At 37.4% G+C, this 23,552-nt stretch overlaps 1 protein-coding gene across 1 annotated transcript in view; it reads left to right on the forward strand.

Moving 5' to 3' along the window:
• Window positions 1-23,552, forward strand: part of LOC150075056 (band 3 anion transport protein-like) — a 934,629-nt gene that overhangs the window by 571,471 nt on the left and 339,606 nt on the right. The window contains exons 13-14 of the mRNA XM_090388866.1: window positions 656-856; window positions 17,652-17,756. Of these exons, the coding sequence (XP_090244992.1) occupies window positions 656-856; window positions 17,652-17,756 (306 nt within the window). The remainder of the gene's footprint in view (window positions 1-655; window positions 857-17,651; window positions 17,757-23,552) is intronic.

A 23,552-nucleotide genomic window follows, 5' to 3' on the forward strand; every position in this document is an offset into this window, starting at 1 on the left:
AATATGGAGGATGCGGAAAGGTCAGGGAATGACCACTGCATATCCCGGAGCAATATGGCCTTAGTTTCTAATGCTTCTAAAAACCAAATAACAAACAAACAGAACTTAAATGGGGTTTATTTCTGATGATTCTCTATAATTTTCATGAAAAATACTGAAGATTATAATAAGATGAACATGTTTTATTTAATGTGAAGCATATTTTGTTTGTTCTGCTATTATGTTCTTATCCATGCCAGTGATGATGGATAAATTCATGTTGTGCAGTTTGTCTGTACAACTCACCACATCCTGTATTGAGACCAGTTTTGTATATATGTACTGTTTAAGGTATTTTGTTATTCTCATTTATTAGCATATGTCAGATGTATTTGTCCAAGTGTGAGTGTGCACTTTGCTAAAGGGTTAACCAGTCATCAGATTGTGTATAGGAGAAATGGAGAAACTATTTTTCAGGAAAATATACTATTTAATGTTTTTTTTTTGGGGATTTTTTTTAATTTTTTTAGTTTCAGATTCAAATTTCAGAGATTGTTAAAAAAAAAAAAAAATTCTACTGAATTTTTTTTTTTTTTTTTTTTTTTTTTTTTGTACTGTGAATGCTATTTTTTTGTTAAGATAATAAGGAGTTATCCCCCTGTTTTTTATTTTTCAGAGTAATCAGGATGTATTTTCAGTTAAAAAGTCATTTTCTGTTGAAGACTTTCAGTCTAAAACTGATAGTGCAATATTAAGAAGAATACCTGTAGGCTCCGAAGCAACCTTGGTCTTGGTGGGTGCTCTTAATTTCCTAGATAAGCCTGCTGCATCTTTTGTACGACTTTCAGAAGGGCATACTATGTCGAATTTAATTGAGGCAAGTAGTTCTTTTAACAGAAATAATGCCTTTGCCATTTCTTTTAAATCTCATTTGACAGTTATCAAACTGTAGAGAATTTCCATTCATTGCAGCTGATGTGTTTTACCTTATTGACATTGTGTATTTTTTGCCATAAATGTGTCATTTAAGTTGTAGTTTCAAGAGGATCATAATAAATTCACTCAAATAAGATGATGTCACTTATTTTCAAAATATGTATTATACAAAATAATAGTAAATATGCTATATAATGTGTTATGACGTTCCAGAAAACATTCAAGCTTTCCTTAAAAATATTTCAAGAGAAAATAAATTTTCTGCAGTTTTTTAGAATGTTTATAGTGATGTCAATAGTTGGCATAATCATATTAGGCATTGAATGTGTCAGGAAGTGCAAATTTAAAAAGAGTTGCTTTCAAAATGGGTTTAACAAAGGTTCTTCTTCTGTGTAGGGGAGAATTCCTAAAATTGTAAATGTAAATGAAAATAAAGTTCTGTAGCACTAAGATAAGATTTATGTGATATTAAAAAGGTGTTTCCAGACAAAGATCTAAATTTATGTAATTCAGTATTCATAATTGGTTTAATGTGTTATTTATTTAACCCATATCAGTGTGTCATCCCAAAAATAACAATAATATTAATATTCGTATTGGCAAAGTGATACAAAAAAAAGCAAGCTTATGTAGCACCATCTTAAAAATATATATATAAAATAAAAATAAATAGATCAATCAAATTTAAATTGAATTAAAAAATAAAGTAAGGTAACCAATGTCACCTTCCTTCACTTCATTTATATAAACTTCTGACATCTACTAAAAGTGCAGTTGGGAGTTTGTTCCAATAGTCCGTTATTAGCTACCTCATCATACTTATTGCCATCCTCTGAGCTATATATAACACTGTCATATTCCCATCATTGTATTTTGCTCATGTCATGCCATAATGATTCAATATAGTTATCTGCTGGATATTAATATTAATATTAGGAAAACGATGAAAGGAAGGAAGCTCATACAGTTTCAGCCATGGAAAAGGGAAAAAAAAAAAAAAAAAAATCCCTACAAATTTCATTTATCAATCCCTTGAATAATTTCACTAAGCCTTCTTTAAGATACTGTTCTACAGTGAATGTCATCTGAGAAAGCTTGAAGATGCTATCAACATTTAGTTTACTCAACCCATTTTAAGGCTTAATACTTTAAATTGGTCCCCATACTGGTGCATCTGGAAACTAGATGAAAATTATTAAGTTAGTGCTGCAATAAATTACAGCACTAACTTTCAGATCTGAAGTTTTTCTTCATCTCAGGCTACAGAACTGAACTAACAGAGCTCAAGTCTTTCTTGTTAAGATTACCCTTTTGTGTCATTGACTAATCTTGTTACTCTTCTCTATACCCATTCTAACTGATCCACATTCTTCCTAAACTCAGGCTTTTAGACCTCTATACAATACCCAATATGTAGATCAGGCATTGCCTTATACAGGATGTCCTGAATATCCCTGTCGATATCTAATCAGGGAATGGTTCATTAAAATGCAAGATGGAAAGTGTACACTCATTTTGAAGTAGAATCAATGAGTTTTGAGTTAGAGCGTTAAACAAATTAGTGATGTCATTTCCACTTCTAGCATTTTGCCTATAATAGTAAATTTTTGAAAAAGCAGTCATTATGGAAAAGTTTGCTTTAATTAGAAATCTTTTATTTATGTAAAAACATTTTTATTTTAATTATCAAAGTATCTGAATAATGTTACTTGTACTGTACATGGATTATCAATAGATCCAGAACAATAAATGTTTATTGATTAAAATTTAGCTATGAATTGAAGAGCTGTCAGAAACTCGATAACATTGTACATTTCTTTTTTTTATTATTATTATTATTTTTTTTATTGAGTAAAGTGGCCCCTAGCCAAAAAACTGGTAAATCCGTTATACATATTGTACACATGGTACAATATACAAATACAGTCAGCCTTCCCTCTAACGAATTCAATTAATCCAGCAAGATAATTCATTATAGTGAAATCTCGTTATACAGAGAATATCTTTTTTATTGGAAATTATCTAATTAGAAAATGAAAACGAACATACATTTATTTTTAATTATGAATCAACAGGGCTTACCTTTATTTTTTGATATAGGAAGCTTCTTTTCCAACTCTCCTTGTCCAACTCGCTAATAATTCATGGGGAAGGCGATATCAATTTTGCAAAACATTGTCATAAAGTTAGTGACATTACTTTATGACAATGTTTTGCAAAATTGATATCGCCTTCCCCATGAATTATTAGCGAGTTGGACAAGGAGAGTTGGAAAAGAAGCTTCCTATATCAAAAAATAAAGGTAAGCCCTGTTGATTCATAATATAATAGAATATAGGAATTATTGAGCACGTAATAGCTCTCTAGTATCAAATTTATTTTTAATGTATTTTATTTCAAAAACATACTTATTTAAATTACATGTTTACACAATGTTCGCAGGTAAGCATTACAATTTTAAAAAATCGGTAATTTTTGTGAGTACAGTACAATTAAAAAATGTCTGATTCTCGAAGAAAACCTCACATTTATTCAGAGTATTAAAAACATTATCAAGAACATTTTCACAAAACTGTAGACCCAGATGAACCGTTTTAAAAGCATGAATCATTTCTTTGTGAGTTGGCTTTTCTGTGGGTTGTTCTGATGTGTCTTCAGCATTATCGTTAATTTCTGATCATGGTCACATCTAATACTGTGCAGCAGTATTTCATCTTCATTTGGATGTTCTGTTTTAGCCAGATCTTGATTTTTGGTGTTTCTAGACGATTCTAATAATGCAAAAGTTTTTCAATTGTGAAAATGGCAGTTAATCTTGTTTGTCCGGTTGTCATATGACTTCTGTATCCAATGCAAACCCCACTTTCAAAAAACAATTTTGAATAGTGTAACATTGTTTGTCCAAACTTTTGCCAGTTCAGAGATGCAATCTCTAAGCTTTATTGTAATTTCCAAGTTCTGTTTTCTTTTAATGCATTGATAATATTCATTAATATTCTCTTTCAATAATGAAATTTAAAATTTTTAATAATGCCTTGGTCTATTGGCTGGAGTTTTGACATTAAAAACAACTTTACAAATTTAAGTTTGTTTGGCAGAAATACTGACAGGATGTGCCGGACAGTTATCAGTAATCAACATTATTTTTCTTTTTTCTCTTGTTATAAGCTTGTCTAGTTTTAATATCCATTCTTCGAAAATATCGCTTGTCATCCATGCTTTTTCATTAAAGGTGTAGTCAACTCTCAATGATTTTGTGCCTATAAAACATCTTGGGTTTTTTTGATTTTCCGATGACTAAAAGTCTTAATTTTTCACTTCCTGTAATATTAGTTCCAGCTAGCACAGTGATTCTTTCTCTGCTTTGTTTTTCACCAAAACATTTATGATTCTTAAAAGCAAGTGTTCTATTAGGTACACATTTAAAGAATAAATCCATTTCGTAAGCATTAAAAACATCCTTAGGTTCATATTCTTCCAAAATCTTCGTTTAGGTATTGTTCCTCCAATGGCCGCAATCTTCTTCACTTACATCAACACTTTCTCCAGAAATAATCTTCTCCACAATTTGGTGGCACTACTTAAATTTATCTAACTACCCACTGCTCTCATTAAATTCTATATATGTATGTCCAAGAGGCTGTGCAAATTTCAGAGCTTTTAGCTTAATTATTGGACCTGATATTGCTATATTCTTTTCGCGTATCATTTGCGCCCATTTTAGAACAGCTTTATCAACATCTTCGTATACACACGACTTAATTCGCTTCTTGTCTGTTCCTTCTTCTTCAATTGCATTTAAAATCAATTCTTGATTTTTTAAAATCATAGATAAACTGCTTGCAGGTATGCTATATTTCTCCACAGTATCTTTTCCCCTAAAGCCCTGGGCAATATCATGAAGAATCTTCACTTTATGAAGAATCTTCACTTTATGAAGAATCTTCACTTTATGAAGAATCACAATGAACACTTAAACATTTTCTCTTCAACATTGTTTCCACAATGGTAAAAATTACTTGGCTGCGACAGGCTGTAGCTCAATGCCAATACAATGTATACAATGAGTATACATTGTAGCCACCACAGTGTTCTCTGCACTGACCATATAGTGAATTATTAATACCGCTTGCTCAATGACATTCACTTGACGATTCAACAGTATCACGTGAGCTTTCTTATCAATCACTTTGTGATTTCCTTTTATTCTGCTTTCATTCATATATACATGAAAGAAAATTTATTGCTAATGTATGCTGTATGTTACTTTGGTGGGGGGGATAGAGCATATAGCCTATGTGATTGATGACAAATCATTCAAAAACAAATTTAAAAAATTTCATGAAAACCATCTACCGGGTGTCCAGTTAGATGAAACTATCGTATGTATAATGATTGACAGAACGATCACGTGGTAATGTTGAGGTGAATGTCACTCAGTAGGCGTTACTAAAAACTGACTACCAAAGCATTCTGTGTATTGCCGCCACAGATCACTAACAGTTTTCCCCTTAGCCAACATCAATTTACAAATCTTCCCTATTTATTGCAAAGTTTATGACCACTTTTAAGACCATTTGGTTTTATCCCATAACAAAAATGAAAAACAAATTAATGACGTCCTATGGGCATCGGTGACCACAAATGTTTACTAAAAGGATTCCAGGTGCTAATGAGCAATTTTAGAAGGAAGGAGACTGTATTATATTTGAGCTGATGTTTAGCAGTAAATGCTTAAAAATCTTTAAAATATTTTTTGCTAATTTTTTTAAAAATTTGTTATAGAGAGATTAACACTTCACTACATGGGTTAATGTTACATGTAATTTCATTTTAAGGTGCAACTTTTGGCAAAACAATTCGTAATATAGAGAAATTTGTTAAATAGAAGTTTGTAATAGAGAAGTTTCACTTCTCTATTACAAATTAACAATATCTTATATACAAGAAAACATTGTACGTCATCACTTAGTTCAATTAGCACACATGACAAACCAACTATATTGTGCAGTAGTAACGCTTTAGAGACATTGTCCACAGATGAGCACCACATCCCAGAGACTAATCATCACATAGCTATAATTAGCATTAGCATTAGTAGAGGCATTTGATGTGAGAAAGCAAGCTTATGCAGCATCAGCCAAAAAAAAAAAAAAAAAAACCACTTCCACTTCACCCCTCTGTTTGTTCGAAATACCTGTCCAGCTGAGCCTTCAATTTATTTAGGCTATCAACTTCCACGACAAGGGGTGGAAGTCTGTTCCACCAACCAACTACCCGCTGGCTGAAGGCAAATTTACGCACGTCTATCCTACATTTGTCTTACCTCAATTTGAATTTATGCCCTCTCAGGTGATTATTCTGAGCAAAAGGAAGAATCCCATCAGCATTGAGCATGCTCAAACCATTCAAGGCTTTATACACCTCTATCAGATCACCTCGTGGTGCCTAGTCTCTAGACATTGTAATTTGCAAAATTTAAGCCTTTCTTCGTTAGAACAACCCTCTGTTCCATTCAGTAATCTTGTTGCCCTTCTCTGTACTTGTTCCAACTACTCTACATCCTTCTTAAAATGAGGCCTCCAGACCTGTATACAGTACTCAAGGTGGGACCTGACCATTGCCTTATACAAGGGGATAATCACCTCCTTATCCCTGCTAGAAAAATTCCTGTATATCATTGACAATACACCATGAGCTACTCTTGTAACCCGTCTGCACTGCTCAGAGAACTTCATATCTGCCTGCACAATTACCCCCAGGTCCTTTTCATTCTCTCCCGCTGTCAGTATAGTACCACAGAGTTGATACGTTGCTCTGGGGTTGCTGTTTCCCATATGTAGTACTTTACATTTGACCTGGTCTTGGCGCATTATAGCCTTAGTTGCTAATGCGCAATTAAATCCAAATCAAATCAAATCCAACTTTACATTTGTCAATGTTAAACTTCATTTGCCACCTCTCACCCCATCTGCTCAACCTTTCCAGATCCTGTTGCAGCAGCATAGTGTTAGTAGTGTCCTTGACAACCTCGCCAACCTATGTATCGTCTGCAAACTTGGACATTAAGCTTAATATATACCATCATCAATATCATTTATTAATAAGGAAAACAATAATGGACCCAACACTGAACTCTGAGGGACTCCACTAATAACATTAGTCCACGATGAGCAGTGTCCATTGATTACCACTCTCTGTCTTCTCCCCCCTCAACCACCCCTTTATCCATAGCAGCAATTTGCCTCCCATGTCACACTGCTCCAATTTGTGCAGCAGTCTTCCATGTGCAACAGTATCAAAAGCCTTTCTAAGATCCAAGTATATAATATCAAAGTTATTCCCTGCATCCAGTTCTTTTGTGACTGCATCATAGTATCCAATCAAATTGGTCAGGCAAGACCTGCCCTTAACAAAACCGTGCTGTGTCCGAGCTATAACTGAAGTCTTGTCTAGATCATCATGCAGTGCTTCTTTAACCAGTGCCTCCATTAATTTTCCTCGAACAGAAGTTAAACTCCCAGATCTATAATTATTTGTGTCAGCCTTTTATCCACCTTTGTAAATTGGGGTCACATTTGCACATCTCCAGTCTGTAGGTACCTCCCCTGAGTCCAAGGAACATAATTATGGCTAAGGGTTTGCTTACTTTCTTTGCTGCCTCCTTTAATATAACTGGATAGATCCCATCCACCCCAGGTGTCTTTCTTGTGTTTATCTTCAACAATTTCTCCTCCACTTTACTCTCAGTTATTACAAAATTCTCTAGCTTACTGCCAGAGTTGAATACACCTCTGGCATTCCCCTTGCTGAATAACTCCTCATGTGTGAATGTCGATGCAAAATATTCATTTAGTTTGTTAGCTCCCTGAGCAGGATCATCAACAGTTGACCCATCGATATCAAGTGGACCAATCTGATTCATCCCCTTCCTTCTAGAGTTTACATAAGTAAAGAACTTTTTGCTGTTTTTCTTCGCATCCCTTGCCAAAGATTTCTTGTAATCTGCCTTTGCTTGCCTAACCTGCTTTATAACTTGGTTAGAGATCAACTTGTATCTATCATAGGCTTCAGTATCACATGTTAATTTGTATGTTTCCCATGCATTTTTCTTCTCTGCCATATGTCTCTTTTTTTTTTTTTTTTTTTTTTTGATTTGGTAGTTGTTGGCACATTGGCTTCTGTGGCCATATTACACCTCCCAAGGTTTTTGCAGTACTTTGATCCAAGCCCGAGGCGGGAATCGAACCCGCGACCTTTGGGTTGCCGGGCAGGTACTTTACCCACTCGGCTAGCCCAGTCGGCGCCATATGTCTCATTAGTTCATCTGACATCCATTTAGGCCTAAACCTTGAACAATATTTCTTAGTTGGTATCTAAATCCTAGTAACTTCCAAGATAAGTTCTTTGAATGCTTCCCATTTTGAATTTGCTGTTGGTAACATCATCAGTTGTTTCCACTGTATAGAATTTCAATACTGTCTCAGACCATCGTAGTTGCCTTTACGTAAGCAATAACCTTTCCCTTTACCCCTAATGTTAGTTACCTCTTTGAGTAAATCCCACTTCAGCACACTGTGATCACTGCCACCTAGTGGTTCCTTTATCTGCAGATTCTTAATGCATGAAAAATCACTACTGATAATCAAATCAAGAGTATTACTCCCTCTAGTTGCCTCCCGAACATGCTGATGTAGAAAACAATAATCCAATAAATCCACAAAAGCCTTGCTAGTGTGCGAGTGATCAACCCAAAAATTCCAGTCAATATCTGGGAAATTAAAATCCCCCATTATAAGACTCTCTGATATACTGACCCACTCTATTTCCGTGTACAGTTTCTTATTATACTCACCAGAGTCATTAGGCCTATAGCACACTCCTACTCTCAATTTTGATCTCCCAATGCTTATGTCACACCAAACTGACTCGACACTGCACTGTACAGCAATGTCGACTGGCTTCGCTTCCTTGGATTTTGTGTTTCTTAACTAATAGCATAACCCCTCCTCCTTTCCTATCCTGTCTATCCTTTCTGTAGACGTACTCCCCAAATTCCAGTTCTGCATTCCTTATATCTGTGCGACACCACGTCTCTGATATCCCAACAATATCTGCCTTTGATGTTTTGAGCAATACCTCAAATTCATCAAATTTATTTACTAAACTCCTAGCATTGGTGTACACGCAAGTATACATGCACCTGTTTCTTTTCTTAGCTATCCTAACACAACCCATGTGTTTACTTGTACCGCAATGACACCCAGCAGTCTCTGAAATATCCTGCATTTTGTTTTTCAGGCTTCTGTTCATTCCAATAGAAGCAGTGCAAGAATCACTTTCACCTCTGCCAGTGGCTACTGTTAATCGATTTGTCTTTGTCTCCCCCTAAGCTAGCAGTTTTCCGACCCATCTAACACTGCTTCGATAGCATCAGCAAATATTCTTGCACCCTTTCTATTTAAGTGTATCCCATCCCTGTAGAAGCAGTCTCTCCTGTTAATAAGTACAGACCGGGGTGAAAAAAATTCTACCCCTTGAGCCTTGCACAATCCTTCCATGGCCGAATTGATCGACAGGGCTCTCATCATATACTCCCTCCTATCGTGTCTGGGCAGAATTGCAGACACTTTCAAATTCAACCGTAATTCAAGGCTTTTTTTTTCAACAGTGACCTGTACTTGTTAAGTAATTCCGCCGGTCTCCTACTCTTAATATTATTTGTGCCAACATGAACAACTATATCACCTTTTGTGCCCTTAAAGATGATATCCGCTCTACAACGTCATCAACCTTTGCTCTTGGCAGGCATACCCTAGTCCTGTTCCACCTATCTTTTTTACAAAGCATGTTCCCTGTTTCCCTGACAATAGAGTCACCAACAACTACTACTACTATAAAGTCACCAACAACAACAACTAATAATACATTGCAGGAAGCCCACAGTAATCTCCAAAAAGATAAACAATCCAAGGAACAGCAGTCAGGGAGTGCAACAGAAGTTACCCATATTAACCGCCAAAACAAGCTGGAAGAAGGTGTTATTGCACGATAAAACCCAAGAAAAACAACAAAGGCTTCTTGCCAACAGCATTGGCAGGAGCAGAAGTGGACACCCACCCATGAAGGAAACAGGGTACCACCATCCTGTCCACTTCTGAAAAGAACTTTCTCTGTTCCTACGTAAAAAAAATAACATACTATTCCCTGTAAATTGGGTACAGTCCACCAATTCATCCATTATGTAATCTGAACCCTTCCAATTGCAAAAGAATATTCCTTATTGCAAAAATTGAATTTGGAAAGTTTTAAAAGACAATAAAATTTTTCCATGTTTTTATAAGTAATCCCATCTACCAAACAAGTAACATTATCTAGTAATTCCAGACATAAATCAACATATTGCAAACAATCAAATATAACATGTTCCTTTATTTCTAGATTACCAAAAATACAGTTGCATCTTTCTAATATTCCAGGAGTATGCAGTTTAGCAAAAAATAATCCATGAACAGTGAATAAGAATATACAACAGAAATTAGGTACTAACCAGATCGGTTTAATATAATTTACACCATTGACATAAGGGAAAAATTTGAACGTTATTCTACCTTTTTCCGAACAATTCCATCTGCTTTCCCATTTTTGTAGAAGGAGCTGCTAAATCCTCCTCTTTTCATTTTTTAAGTGATTTAAAGTGTTAATTTCAATGTCCATCAACCCAGATTTTATTTCCCTTCTCAAATAAAATGACAGGCCTCTAAATACTAACTGTAAATCAAGTGGCATTTTGCCAGCCAACACCTGCAAAGCTTCTGTGGAAACTGTGTTTCAGGCCATTATCATTTTGAGTGATATAATTCACTGTATAGAATAAAGCTTTTTATCAAGTTTCTTACCTTGACCACATGGCCATCCCAGATTGATGCACCATATATAACAATTGAAAGAAAGATACAATTATAAATTAAATGGAGTGCTTCCCCCTTTATCCCCATTCCGCCTGTGTTATTTTCGAGATCAGTGCAATAAACTTTTTTGCTTTCTCTGATATATATAGTTAATATGTGAGATAAAGTTCAAGCCACTAGCAATACATATTCCCCAGTACTTAACCATTAACACCTGCCATAAGAGGGGATGCCATTTAACCTTACAAAAGGAGGTCTGCTAAGAGCGAATTTAGCCTTTAACATCATGATCTTGGTTTTGGATGTAGCGATTGTTAACTTATGTAAACCACACCATTTGCATAATTCTTTCAATATGTGAACAGATCTTATTTCACACTCCTTCCTGGAATTTCTGTACACAAGTATTACCGCATCATCTGCATAAGCTGTTGTATGCAAGTGTTCAAAGTCTGTCTTTAGCCAAATTTCCATAACGAAGTTCCACCTCAAAGGGCCAAAGACAGATCCCTATGGATAGCCTAACACAACGTGCAATTGATCCAAAATTCAATTTTGCTGTTACAGTGTGATCTCTAAAGTAATCTTTAATTACAGAGAAAATGTTAAAAGAACATTTAGCCAGGTTAATGTCATCAAAACACTGTCCCAACTAATGGAATCAAAGATGCCAGCAAAGTCTACAAAAATTCCCAAGGTATATTTATAATTTGATACTTGAATATTGCAAACTAAAGAGTGCGCCACATCCTCAGTGCCAACACCAGCAGTGAAGCCATGTGTTAGTTTGAAAGGCCAACATTATTATTTTGGTTGACAGCAATCTGCATGGCTAAAAGCTTCTCGTAAACTTTATCAAGACCAGGAAGCAATGCAATAGGTCTGTATGAAGCAGACAAACTCATTAGTTTGGTTGGTTGAAGACTAGGATAATCTTGAGCAGTCCATCTTACCAGGGAGTTGGAAACACACCATCCCTTAGAAAATTATTAAAAACTTATAACAGTTCATTCGAATAATGATTAGAGAACTTTTGATTATCTCTCCCTCCAGTAGGTCCCTACCAGGACATTTGTTATTTTTTATGGACTTAACAACATTGAGAAGTTCATCAAGGGTAAAGGGTAATTCTTCAATTTCATTACCATAAGGCTTATTCAATGCAAGCATATGATGATGTTCTAGATTAACACATGGGTTATCAGTCATTTTATCATTACCTATAAGGTGATCTAAGATTGCACTTATGGAATCTTCCCAATTACTTGTATCAACAGTGCCCTTGCCAATAGAATGTATAACATTAGCAGCTCATCTAAATTTGTCAGTACAAAATTTTATAAACCAATCACCAGATTATTCCTTGCTGTTTTCACTGTTTTTCAGCAGTTATATTTCAGTTTTGTGATAGCATGAACATACTTGTTATGTTACAAAGACTTTGAGTCTTTCTCTAATTGAATAATTCCATGGCACTTTCCCTGGTTTGTTTTTCTAGAATAACATTACACAGCAGGAGTAAATGAAATTTATAAACACTGCAATCAAACTGAAGCACAATCAAAAGAAATATCACAAAAGATTTTTGAAATGAGTGTCATATGAGGAGATGGGCTTTGACACAGCTTGAGAAAGAATCCCATACATGTGCGAATAGCACTGTGTTATTTTTACTAGCAACAGCTTCATGGATATGATTCAACAAGCCATCCCAGTAGTGTAAATCTTTGCAGCATAAACAGTTCGTTTCATGTGACCCCACACATAAAAATCCAGTGGGTTAACATCAGGAGAGTGAGATGACTAGGAAATGGGACCTCCGCAAACAGTCAAGTGATTCCACTAATGATCATTTAAGAATGTTTTTACTCGTTGCCCAAAATGTGGAGGCACTCCATCATGCTGAAACCACATGTTGGTACGTACACTTAAAGGAACATATTCCAGAAGTATTGGCAATATCCTCTGAAAACGCTGAAAAATTAATAATAAATGTGTAGGCAGGCAAGGAACTCATAATAAATATGTTTTTGTTGTTTGGTTTTTAGAAGCATTAGCAACTAAGGCCATATTGCTCCGGGATATGCGGTGGTCATTCCCTGACCTTTCTGCATCCTCCGTATTTGGTGGTGACGGGCTCGAACCCCAGTCTAATCAAGAAGCGTGTGCTACGCACTACTGCTCCTTCCCACCTGGCTACGGAAGCGCCTCTCATAATGAATAAAGTTATCTCCCGTGCCGGCCAGGAGCATATTCAGGGGAATAGAGCCCCCAAACCAAAAATTCGAAATTAAAGAAAAAGCTTCATGTGTTGTATTTCCAAATGGTTGGAAATAATATACACTGAGTGAACACTGAATTATGACCAATCCTATGAAAACTGAATGCAACCCATTGACCACGTGAGGTACAAGAGTGCTTAGTTTGTCGACCTATGTAGCATAGATAAGGTGTCAATGGTTCAGTAGGTAGCAAAATTCCAAGCATGATGGATAAAAGGAAGGATTTATCGGACTTTGATAAAGGAGAGATTGTGGGTGCTCGACAAGCTGGTGCTTCGATTTCCAAAATGGCTGAACTGGTGGGGTGTTCAAGAGCCGCTGCAGTTAAAGTGTACCAGGACTGGCTTCAAAATGGTCAAACAATGACCCGACAGGAAAACTGCGGAGGTCAACAAAATGTTGATGTTAGAGGTGAGTGCTGGGTCAGATGACTCATACAGGCGAACAGACACAGCACTGTTGAAGAGTTGACTACCCAGAACAACATGGGCCAGCCTGGAACAATATCTGGCATGACCATGCGTCGCACGCTCGCACGTATGGGCTATACCAGCAGACAACCCCTGCGGCATTCTCTCCTAATGAAGTTTCATCGGCGTAAAAGACTTGCCTGGTGCAAAGAGCATGCAAGTTGGACATTAGAAGACTGGAAGAAGGTGTGCTCGTTGGATGAGTAATGTTATTTACTCCACACTGTGGATAGTCGTGTACGGATTCGGCATCAACAACATGAGGCTCTTCATCCATCATGCATGATATCAAAAGCGCATGGCAGTGGAGGCAGTTATATGTTGTGGGGCATGTTTCACCGGCAGGAACTTGGACCCCTGGTGCATATGGAACAACAAATCAGTGGTCTTCGCTATCGTCAGCTGCTTGCTGACTGTGTACACCCTGCTTCTCTAACATTCTTTCTAGCAAAATGCTTAACAAGCATTTAAATGGTTCTTTTGTACATAAGAGTGCATATGTACAATGGGTGATTATTTAATTCACAGACCAGTGCAAGATTTTATGTTTACCGTGTGAAATTTCCATAACTGCCTCTAGAGGTGCTCTCCCTGGTCGCTACTGAGCAGACTGTGTGTGCATGTCAATACTTGTCGAGCTAGTGTTGCGCAAAGAGAGTTTTCTTTCGCCACATGTCACTGATATATAGTTACAGTAGTCTCAGGTATACAGATACTGAGTGGAGGAAGTAGGTGTCTTGTCGGACATACAGACCAAACAGTGATATGTGATTTGTTATTGTGTTAGACTGGGCTTAAATGCATTGGAAACAGTTAAAGAAATGAATGAAGTATATGGTATTGAGTGTCTCAGTAGACTGGCCATCTTTAAATGGCACAAGTGATTCACTAAAAGCCATGAGTCTGTTGCAGATGACCCATGACCTGGTCAGCCTTCCTCCTCAATAACCCTAAGCAAATTGCAAAAGCCCAGGAAATCTTGGATGAAGACAAGCAAATTACACTTTGTGAATTAGCTATTAGAATCTTTTTTTCTTATGATAGTGCTTACATTATTGTGAAAGATCACCTGAAAATGTCGTGAATCAGGAGAGTTGACTTGTGCTAAGAAATGCTTGATCGTTTTGAAACACAGGGCCAAAACTTCTTAAATCAAATATGACTTGTGATGGAACTTGGATTTTTCACTGTGATCCAGAGACAAAACAACAGTCGAGTGAGTGAAAGCATTCTGATTCACCAAGACCTAAGAAATTTCGAACTTCTCATTCTGCTGAAAACAAATGGTTCTTGTGTTTTTTGACATAAAAGGCATTCCTGTTATACATTTTGTGCCTTGTGGAACAACCACGAATAAGAAAGCATACTCTGAGGTTCTTGGGGTCAAAACTTTGCGGCTCAATTCATGAGAAACATCAAGAACTTTCCAGTTGTGAAACGATTTCACCATCAAAGGCCTCAGCACCTATGGCAGTGATCACTGCCATAGGTGCTGAGGTTCTGCCAAACCCCCCCTTATTCGTTATCTTGTGTGATTTTTTCCTGTTTCCATGTGTGAAGAAAGCTCTGAATGCCAAGCGTTTCATATCCTACAACAATGCTTGCAGAGCAACAACGGAAGCACTTCGCAGTCTTTCGAAAAATTGCTTGCAAGAAGCATTTAATGCATGGGTACAACAGTGGTGAAAGTTCAAGGGAGAGTATTTTTAGGAGAAATCCATAGAAGATTCAGATGATGACAGTTAAGATAAGATCTTGCACCAGTCTGCAAATTAAGTGATCATCCCTTGTATATTTATTTTATTTAAATTAATATTTTTAATGTTTTATTTATTTTAATTTAATTTAGTTATTTAAATATTATTAGTTTTTTACTTATTTAAGTTGGAATATTATTTTAAGCTTGAGTCATTTGGTTATTAACTGTCATTAAATCAGTGTTCTTCTTTTACTCAGTTTCTAAAGAATAAGGTATATATTAGTTGTGATTAGGAGTTCTAAATGTTAAGCAGGATATGGTTTAGTTGATGACCTATTTTCTTGCTTTTAGAGGTGAAAGCAAGCAATGCAACTTTAATTTTTATTAATTTCATTTTGTCTTGTAAGTTTATATTGGTTATAAACTGATGAGCCAAAACATTATGACCAGTGAGTCGTTATGCAAATTGAAGCAACTGCAGGTGAACTACAGTGTGTGCGTGGGATGGGACATGGTATAAAAAACACCTGATACTGATCTCCGTTAATCAGTGTTACTCTTGTTCTTCAGATGGGAAAGGCAGTGGACTTAACCAAGTTTGACAAAGGCCAAATTGTAATGGCCAGACGACTGGGGTCAGAGCATATGGGGTGTCACTGTCAACCGTGGTTTGTACCTACTGAAAGTGGTCCGAGGAGGGGAAACCCACAAACCACCAGCGAGGTGTTGGACGACCATGGCTCATCGATGCTTGAGGTGAGCAAAGGCTCTCCTGGATGGCATGTGGCAATAGAAGGGCAACTGTGGCACACCTTACAAGTGATTGGAATGCTGGTGACGGGAGTAATGTGTCACAACACATAGTACATCGAACCCTGCTGAAAATGGGGCTATATAGCCACAGACCACTCCGAGTGTCCATTCTAACCACGGTTCACCGGCGACAGCGCTGACAATGGGCAGCTGAGCATCGAAACTGGACCTTGAGTGATTGGAAGAAGGTTGTCTGGTCCGATGAATGATGTTCCCCGTTGCACCATGTGGACGGCTGGGTATGTGTGCGTCAATTACCTGGGGAAGTGATGGCACCTGGATGCACCGTGGGACAAAAACAAGCCAGTGGTGGCAGTGTCATGCTTTGGGTGATGTTCTGCTGGGGTACCCTGGGTCCAGTCATCCATGTGCCAGGCACTCTGACATCTGCCACTACCTAAACATCATTGCCGACTGGGTACATCCCCTCATGGCTGCGGTCTTCTCCTCTGGCAGTGCCACCTTTCAGCAGGATAATATGCCATGCCACACCACCCGGATTGTTCAAGACTGGTTCACAGAACATGAGGAAGACTTCCCGGTATTGCCCTGGCCTCCAAATTTCCCAGACATCAATCCCATCGAGCATCTGTAGTTTGTGTTGTAACCGCAACTCCCATCTATGGCGTCTCAACCACGGACCTTGGATCTGTTAGTTACGTGTTGGTACCAGCTACCACAAGACACATTTAGAAATCTTGTAGCATCCATGCCTTTCCAGGTACGAGCTGTTTTGGCTGCATGTAGAGGACCAAAATCACATTAGGTAGGTGGTCATAATTATTATTATTATTAGCCCTATGATGTAAGGAAGCTGAGGCTTATGCTGCAACAGCCAAAAAAAAAAAAAAAAAAAATTCCGCATTACCCTGAGAGGGAGGGAGAGAGAGAGAGAGAGAGAGAGAGAGAGAGAGAGAGAGAGAGAGAGAGAGAGAGAGAGAGAGAGAGAAAGAAAAGTAGAAGAGAATTCAAGAAAGCAAGAAAAAGAAGAATGATCTACAGCTCAGGACCCTGGGGTAATGTTTTGGCTCATTAGTGTATCTTCACTGTTAAATCCAATTTAGCAGTTTGATTAAGTGAAGATAACACAGACTACTTCTTGTCCCAACAGAAAGGGACTTTCTGCACGGACGAGAAGTAGTTTCTTTTCCAATTGCAAATTCCTTTAAAAAAAAGGCTAATTGTTTATTTTTTCTGTTAAAAATTTATCAAAAGCAGTAGCTGATATGCTGTATCAAATTTTAAATTTTGTCATCAGAATGAAAGAGATTACTTAAACTCGTTTAATGCAAACCTTAGAATTTTAGTTTTCTTCATTTTCAGATTAACAGTTTTTCTATGTAAGAGGATGTTGAAATGTTTTGTTTGAAATTATCTTACATATTCATATATTTGACTGAGTTTTTTTTATTTATTTATATATTATTTGAACAGAAAAAATACCAAAAAAAAAATTAACCCTCCCCAGCTCTATATTGTACCAGTGGTGAAATGTATGAATTTAAATTTGATTAAAATAAATAAAAATAAATAATAAATTACTCCTTTTTTCTCTTCCAAGGTTCCCATTCCTATAAGATTTTTGTTCGTGGTTCTTGGACCTGTAAATTCTGATTTAGACTATCATGAAGTTGGACGTTCAATGTCAACACTTATGTCTAACAGGGTATGTTTTTAGAGAGTTATGGCATGCAATTTTAAATAAAATAGGGTATATTTAACAAGATAATTTTTCCTTTTTCTTAACAGAAGAATTTTTAAGGTTATTCGTATTTAAGGTGATTCAAAAAAAATTAAATTGTTTCAAAAACTCCTAGAAATGGAATTTAGCATTTGTTATTGTTTGGATTCTCTGAAACCTTTTCCCATTTTACTATGGTCCCTCTAAGATAATGTCCATGAGTCATAGCAGATGCTGATTTGATAATCCAAGCATAAAATTCCTGTCACTGCTGGCTAAACAGACTAATGGTAAAATAAAATGTAGATGTATAATATTATGAGATAAAAAGAATAAATCAAATAGTAAAAATATAATAATAAAATATACTATAGTGAGAATTTTTTGAAGTAAGTTGCTTCTTCACCAGCTTGATATGCTAGACACTAATACCATTACAAAAAAAAAAAAAGTAAGAGGAATAATCGGCCAGTGTCTAGCACTGTAGAATTACAGCAAAAAGTATGTACCAAATTTGACAGGTCATGTTGTAAAATGGCTACCTCCATAACTGGATTTATACAGGCCTTCCCCAAAAATTGTGAATAATTTTGTGACTCTATGTAAGAATTTGGCTTTTAGCATGACTATCAAGACCAGCTTAACCATTATAATACTGAGTTGTTGATCATTCCCACAGTTATCGTGTAGGCTTGTTTTATGTTGTTCAGTTTTCCTGAACGGCTTGTGATTCTAGGCCCTTCATATTCTTACATCAGGTTAACAGTACTAATTGAACCGGAGGTATCCATTCTTACAGTATAATGATCAGTAGTGTACTTTTTGTGTCCCCCTTATATATTGTTTTTCTTTGCCAGATCCTGACTGATTGCCCCTCCTTCCGTTTTTTTTTTTGAACACGACTATATAGTGGTTACTGTTTTGTATTGCTAGCAACTGTCCTTGGTTCCAGGGTTACATTACTGCAATCTGAATGTGCAGCCATGCACCATGATCCATGGATACTCAGAAATGGGGGGGGGGAATCTTGGTAGGTGAATGCTCAGCCTTAATACACCACTTTGGGCCCCTGCTTCATCAAGGAGGTCCCAGAATTGCCTGATGGATCATTTGGCAGGTGGTTCTTACTGCTAGGGTCTACTGCATTCCATTAGGTCTCCTTCCCTTTGGTCCTCGGAGAGGGTCAAAACTTAATGTAGATATGATGCCCTAAGTGGACTTGTCATCCCATTCGCACACAGTAGCTGTGTACAAATGGGACACAGTACCTAACTAGGTAGTTTGTGAGTGGGCACCACCTCATCAGGCTCTGTGGTAGGTGAGATACTTAAGGCATCAGAAGTTTTTAATTTTACTCCCACGAGCAATATAAATCCTTCTTTTTCTTCTGGTCCCCAACAGGTCCCGCCTAATCGAACAGCTGTTATACCAATTCTTTAAAACGAGCCAGAACTAAGGCTATGCCACCATCAGTGATACTGTTTTTCTTCGTCCTCCTTTCCAGTGGTGAGCAGGTAGTTGAGAAAACGTCACCATTCTTCATCTAGGAAGGATTTGGAAAGGTTGGAAAGATGCCCAAAATCTGCGAAAATTCTATGATCTGGAGATTTTTAGTTGAAGCCTTGTGTGCCAGATGTACCCAACAAATTCTGAGAGCCACATCCACAGTAAAATCCTGAACTCTTCACGTGGTGTCATATCAGAGTGGGATCTTCATGTTCTTACAAGGAGATCTGCTCTTTTTAAAAGATCAAGGAGTGACAGCTGTCAAGTGAATATTGATTCAAAAGTATGGGAATCTTGTTCCTTCTCAAGTTCTTCCTTACATTCAACACCCTATGGCCTCTAAGTTCCATCAAGACATAAGGATAGACATTCCAAATCTACTGAGCTGTTTAAAGTGCCAAAGGTATGCCCGCTTGCATACAGCCAGTTGTGACAATCCTGCCTGTGCTTGATGTAGTGCCAGAGGCCAGAAACAAGGAATGCCAACTTCAAAGCTAATTTGTACAAATTGCCAAGGAGAGCACCCTGCTATTCTAGAGCATGCAAGTGGCAGAAGGAAGAAAAAGAAATTCAAAAAGTGAAAACAGAGCTGATTGTTTTTATATCAAAAGGCCAGAAAATGCATCCAATCTGTATATAGCAGAAAGACAACATATGCCCAGAAAGCAGATACACCAGAACCCACCTACACCTATTACAACGTGGTGTAGATATGTCGACGATATTTTTACCATAATACCACGTGGTTCTGAAACCGTACTACTAGAATACCTCAACTCTCTATCCAATTTCATCAAGTTTACCGTAGAATCAGAGGTGGACGGTTCGCTCCCGTTTCTGGACGTGCTAGTGCATCGCGTAGGCCCACATCTAGAGACCTCAGTATACCGCAAACCCATGTGGTGCGGTCAATTCACCAACTACGGGTCCAGCCACGCTCCAAGCCATCTCAATAGCACTGCCCGCACCCTGTTCTCCAGGGCCTGGAGCCATTCCAGCACCGACACAATTAGACGTAACGAGATCTCCCGTGTGAAGGCGGACTTAACCAGATGCGGTTATCCATCCCATGTACTAAACAGATGCTTGTTACAGGCACAAGAACTTACTTCCAACCCAAGACCTCCGAAGCAAGTCGGCATATCATCCGCCTACATTCCGTACTATCCAGGAGTGTCAGGACGTATCTCGAAGATCCTGAGAAGTTACAACATAAAATGTGTACAATTACCAGGTAGGAACCTACGTTCACTTGTCTCCAGTGTGAAGACCCCTGTCACACCTGTCTTACGCAGCAATGTAGTGTACCGTATCACCTGTAGGGCCTGTAACAGTTGCTACGTAGGTGAGACATCGAGACGTCTCCAGGATCGCCTCACGGAACACGACAGAGCAATCCGGCTTGCCGAAACTGACCAGTCCGCGCTTGCAGAACATTTTTGGGCTACCAACCACGATCTTGACCCCAAGCGCGACTTTGAGATAGTGGACCACGCGCGACACTTTCGCCACCGCCTATGGCTAGAGTCACTAAACATAATGAACAACCCTAAGGCATTAAATCGCCAGAAAGGCATCCGTATACATCCAATCCTGGAGACAACCGTTTTATTGATGGATGATCACTGGCGCAAGGCAGCACACGTCCGTGCTACAACAATGACGAATGAGTAACGTGCCACACTTTGCTTGTAATGTATTCAAATTTGTCAGTTGACGAAGGGACACGAGTTCCGAAAGCTACTGAAAGTATTTTATTTTATTTTATTTTATACTGGGTATACTTTAAATAAATATCTATATGCCCAGAAAGTTTCTTGGAAGTGTACTGTCAGAACACAAACAGAGATGGCCATTCTGCTGTCAGCATAAATTACAGTAGAGTATCGAAAATCTGAATGTCAATAATTCAAAATGTCAGTAATCCAAACGAGCCAGCATTTATTTTTTTTTATTCTGGTGCCATAAAACAATTACAGTAAGTGGTGGTTATTGTGATCACATTTGCAAATTGAATTTTGATTCTTTTAAACAGCAATTCTAATAAGCAAAAATCGGATGAACATTATCCACAGGCTATAAAAATTAAGATATAAAACACAAATTTACACTTTTATTAGCTTACCAATTATCAAAATTAAATGATATGAAAATTTACAAACAAACTGAATGCTATCCAACTCAACCACTGTTTCTGACAAGAGTGAGAGATATGGCAGCAAAGAAAGGAAAGTCAAAAAAGGTGCAGCAAAAAATAAGTACCGTAATTATTTTCGTTAAAGGCCTATACATGTTATTGTGACAGAAAGTTCTATTTGTTTTGTTACCCATGAATAAAAATGCATAAATACAACTTAGTGTTTTTATTTCTAAGCTTACTGAACCGTATTTTTTTTACTCTCCAGAACATTATTTTTGATAAGTTTGAAAATCCAAACAAATCGTAAGTCTGAATTACTCCAGTCCCAATTAGTTTAGATTATCAATGCCCTACTGTACACCTCTCATCACCATTTACTTAGTTTATTAAAACCAACTCAAAAGAGCCAATCAGCCACCACCACCAAACCTATATCCATATCTCCTATGCAACTGCCTCCGAAAAAAATGTGAGAGAGTAAGAAAAGAGCAAAAATCACTTCCATCTCAAGAACAAAAAAAGTACAGGAGAAGGCGACACAAGACTCAATCGCGGAAATTTTTTTTTTTGCAGAGGGAAAAATGGACACAAAGCAGAGTCCCAAAAGAAGATAAATCCAAGGCTGAGAAAAACGAGGCCTTAGCATTTGAAAGTTGACAAACAGAATCATCAGATTAAATAAAGACCACATCCAAATTCTTACAAAGGAACTGTCGTGGATTCAATCAAAATAGTGATGACATAAAGGCCCTCCTGTGTAAGCATGAACTAGCTTGCTTTTATGAAGTTGTGAGAATTCAAATGACCATTTAAATTGTCACATCTGCGTTTACTGGACGGGAGCCAATTCCTCACCTCACTCTCTAGAAAGATGTAAAAATGCCTAGAAAGATGTGAAACTTTCCTCTTGGGACAATCAGCACTTACAGATTTAATGATACTGCTACTAGGCAGAGTTATCTTGAATTCTTAATGAATGAAAGTAGGAATGCATTATAGGCCTAATGACTCTAATGGGTACAATGAACAATTGTACAGAGAAATAGAATTGGCCAGTAAATCAGATTGTGTTCTAATAGGGGATTTTAACTTCCCAGATATTGAATGGAACTTGTGCAAAGGTCACTCGGACACTAGAAAGACTTCTGTGGATTTTTTGGATGATTGTTTTCTGCAGCAGCATGTTCTGGGGGCAAGAGAGCGTAATACTCTTGACCTGGTTATCAGCAGTGATTATTCGTGCATTAAGAATTTGCAGATAAAGGAACCACTAGGTGGCAGTGATCACAGTGTACTGATGTGGAATTTACTTAAAGATATAATTATCATCAAGGGTAAAGGGAAGCGTTTTTGCTTCCATAAAGGTGACTACAGTGGTCTCAGACAGTTTTTCAGTTCTTAAATTTAAATTCGTGGACTCAGGTCAAGTCCCAATGGACTGGAGATGTGCAAGTGTATCTCCAATTCACAAAGGGGACCTGGCAACCCAAAGGTCGCGGGTTAGAATCCCGCCTCGGGCTTGGATCAAAGTACTGCAAAAACCTTGGGAGGTGCATTATGGCCACAGAAGCCGATGCCCCAACAACTACCAAAAAAAAAAAAAAAAGGGGGAATCTGAGGGTGACACGAGTAATTACAGACTAGTTTAACTTGTGTTCCGGGAAAATAATAGAGTGATTGGTTAAAAATGCATTACACTATCATCTAGACAAGACTGCTGTAATAATTCAGACACAGCATGGGTTTGTTAAGGGAAAGTTTTATTTGACAAATTTGATTGTCAAATAAAACTATGATGTGATTACAAAGGAACTGGATGCAAAAATTAATTTCGATTTCTTTTGACACTGTTGTGCATGGAAGACTACTGTACAAATTGGAGCAGTATAGTATTAAGGGTAAGTTGCTACAATGGATAAAAGCATGGTTGAGTGGGAGAAGACAGAGAATAGTAATCAGTGGATGTTGCTCTTCATGGACTAATGTTATTGGTGGAGTCCCCCAGAGTTCGGTGTTGGACCCATTGTTGTTTGGTATATTTATCAATGACATAAACATTAAAAATTATTACATATAACTTGATAGGAGATGTGAAATTCATATAACGTAACTCAATACTGAAACATAATTTTGAC

This window comes from Mastigoproctus giganteus, chromosome 14 (assembly GCF_048544385.1).
Source record: "Mastigoproctus giganteus isolate SK-2022 chromosome 14, ASM4854438v1, whole genome shotgun sequence".
NCBI classification, from domain to species: Eukaryota; Metazoa; Arthropoda; class Arachnida; order Uropygi; family Thelyphonidae; genus Mastigoproctus; species Mastigoproctus giganteus.